This window comes from Penaeus vannamei, chromosome 38 (genome assembly GCF_042767895.1).
Source record: "Penaeus vannamei isolate JL-2024 chromosome 38, ASM4276789v1, whole genome shotgun sequence".
In the NCBI taxonomy this organism is placed as follows: Eukaryota; Metazoa; Arthropoda; class Malacostraca; order Decapoda; family Penaeidae; genus Penaeus; species Penaeus vannamei.
This window is the reverse complement of record NC_091586.1, coordinates 28128515-28131014: the sequence shown is the minus strand read 5'-3', so window position 1 is coordinate 28131014 and position 2500 is coordinate 28128515. Positions and strand designations below refer to the sequence as shown.

General features: G+C 43.5%; 1 protein-coding gene across 1 annotated transcript in view; it reads left to right on the top strand.

Moving 5' to 3' along the window:
* Nucleotides 1-2500, top strand: part of Tbh (Tyramine beta hydroxylase) — a 20097-nt gene that overhangs the window by 12152 nt on the left and 5445 nt on the right. The window contains exons 5-7 of the mRNA XM_070116180.1: nucleotides 26-124; nucleotides 1778-1876; nucleotides 2279-2363. Coding sequence (XP_069972281.1) covers nucleotides 26-124; nucleotides 1778-1876; nucleotides 2279-2363 — 283 coding nt within the window. The remainder of the gene's footprint in view (nucleotides 1-25; nucleotides 125-1777; nucleotides 1877-2278; nucleotides 2364-2500) is intronic.

Sequence of the window (2500 nt, the reverse complement as noted above, 5' to 3'; positions counted from 1 at the left end):
TCCCCCTCCGCCCCCCCCCCCCCAGTTCGGCCCCACCATCCAACGTGGTAACGAGGACATAGTGCACCACATGGAGGTCTTCCACTGCGAGCATCCACCTGACTTCCAGGTTCCGCTCTACCAGGTGAGTTCCAGGTACCTTTCTCAGGTGAGACGCAGGTACGTATATGCCAGGTAAGGCCCGTGTACCTTTATTCCAGGTGTGTGTCATGTTTGTTTATTTATTTATTTATCTATTATTATCATTATCATGATCATATTATTATCATGATCATTATTATTATGATCATTATTATTATTATTATCATTATTATCATTATTATTTTGGCTCGTGTACCTTCATTCCAGGTGCGTGTCATGTTTATTTATTTATTTATTTATTTATTATTATCATTATTATGATCATATTATCATGATCATTATTATTATCATGATCATTATTATTATTATTATTATTATTATTATTATCATTATTATCATTATTATTTTGGCTCGTGTACCTTCATTCCAGGTGTGTGTCATGTTTATTTATTTATTTATTATCATTATTATGATCATATTATTATCATGATTATTATTATCATTATGATCATATTATTATCATGATTATTATTATCATTATGATCATTATCATTATTATTTTGGCTCGTGTACCTTCATTCCAGGTGCGTGTCTTTTTTTAGCGGGGGAGTTTAAGGTTTACGTGTCAGAAGAATTATGTAAAAAAAAAATATCTGACAATTAGTTACAACACGTCTTCTACATCTACAGAATAACACCAACAAATGTAATATGACCATATATGGACAAATCACAAACCTGCTTTTGATATCTTAGAAGGCACATTTAACGTTGCTTTCCGTCTTGAGTGAGAAGGGTCTCTGCACGGCCAAAGCAGTACACTTCACAGCTCTATAGAAGACTCTGCGGTGTTAGCTTTCCCATTCACCAGATGCCATACCTGTTTGCTGTGCTAGAGCCAAAGGCACCTGGTAAGAAATGGCTAGAGCTGGGTACTTCGCAGCTTTGTGGAAAACTCTGCGGTGTTTGGTTTCACTTTTGACTGTTTGCTGTGCTAGAAGTCGGAATAGAGAGGCATCTGATAAGAAATGGCTAAAGCGGGACATTTCGCAGCTTTAAAGACTTCTCTGTGGTGTTTAGGGTTATCATTTACTAGGGAAGAAGCGAAAGTCTGTAGCGGTGCGAGACAGAGAGAAGAATGGAGGTCCCGGGCCGCCGACGCCTTGGAGGATGTGAGACGCCGCGCCGCTCAGTTGAGAAAATAGGTCAGTCTGCTGTGCCACAGGTCAGGATACTTGATCTTGACGCTTGATCTGACAAGAAAAAGGGACTTCGTGATTTCACCCAAGTTGTGCCAGAGGGAGGGAGAAATTTCTTACGGGAAAGAATTTTTAAAGGAAGAAGTTCGCTTTCTTGTACCCCGCGTAGAGACGAGTGTGAATAGGATTCGCTGATATGCTAAAAGACAGAGAATCAAGAAGGAAAATCAATTATTTACATCGTATTCACCTGTAATTTTCCTTTCCACACAATATCATTGTTGATGATTCTTTGCATTACTCTTGGCAGCACTTCTTATTTCACACACAATACGATTTTTTCACATGTAACACTCCTTTCACACAATAATAGTTATTATCTATTCACATATAATATTCATTCATATCCAATCCTCTTGTTTTCCCTCGACAATATATTTCTTTTTTCTTTTTCTTAAAACCCCTGAAAGCCTTTTAACCGCCCCCCCCTCCCCCAGGGTCCGTGCCACTCCCCCGACCGCCCGCGTGAGATCGACGCCTGCAAGAGGGTGCTGGCAGCCTGGGCCATGGGCGCCTCTGCCTTCGTCTACCCGCAGGTGAGCTCGCGCCAGGTCCTGCGCCTCCCCCGCCCATCGCCCGCGGGGGTTTTCTCTGGTCCGTCTGTCGCAGGCGAGAGTAGGCGAAAGACACTTCCTTTTCTCTTGCCTGTGATCTTTTCCGTTATTTTCTCTCTTAAGGAACGTTTTCTTCTTCTTCTTCTTCTTCTTCTTCTCTCACGCTGTTTGTTCTTCATAATTAGCAGATAATTCTTCACAATTAGCAGATCTGTAAGTTTCAGGCCAAAATTTCAGCTTTTCTTCTAGTTCGCTGATTCTGCCTTTCTTCTTCTCACTTTTCCTTTTTCTCCATTTCGATCATTCCCTTGAAGCTCCGCCCCTTCTGAAACCTCGAACTTTGCTCGGCCACCCGTGACCCTGACCTTTTTTTGACCCCGGCAGGAAGCTGGCTTGCCAATGGGAGGCCCGGACTTCAACCCTTTCTTGATGCTGGAGGTCCACTACAACAACCCCGGGCTACTCGCAGGTGAGGCCGGAGGACCAGCGCGGCGGGGAAAAGGTCGCCAGGCGGTGCTCGACCTTGCTCGCGCCCCCTCGGAGTGGCAGCTCGTTCTTGCCCCGATGCCCACTCTCGCGGGCGCGCTCAAGGATATATTCGTGTGA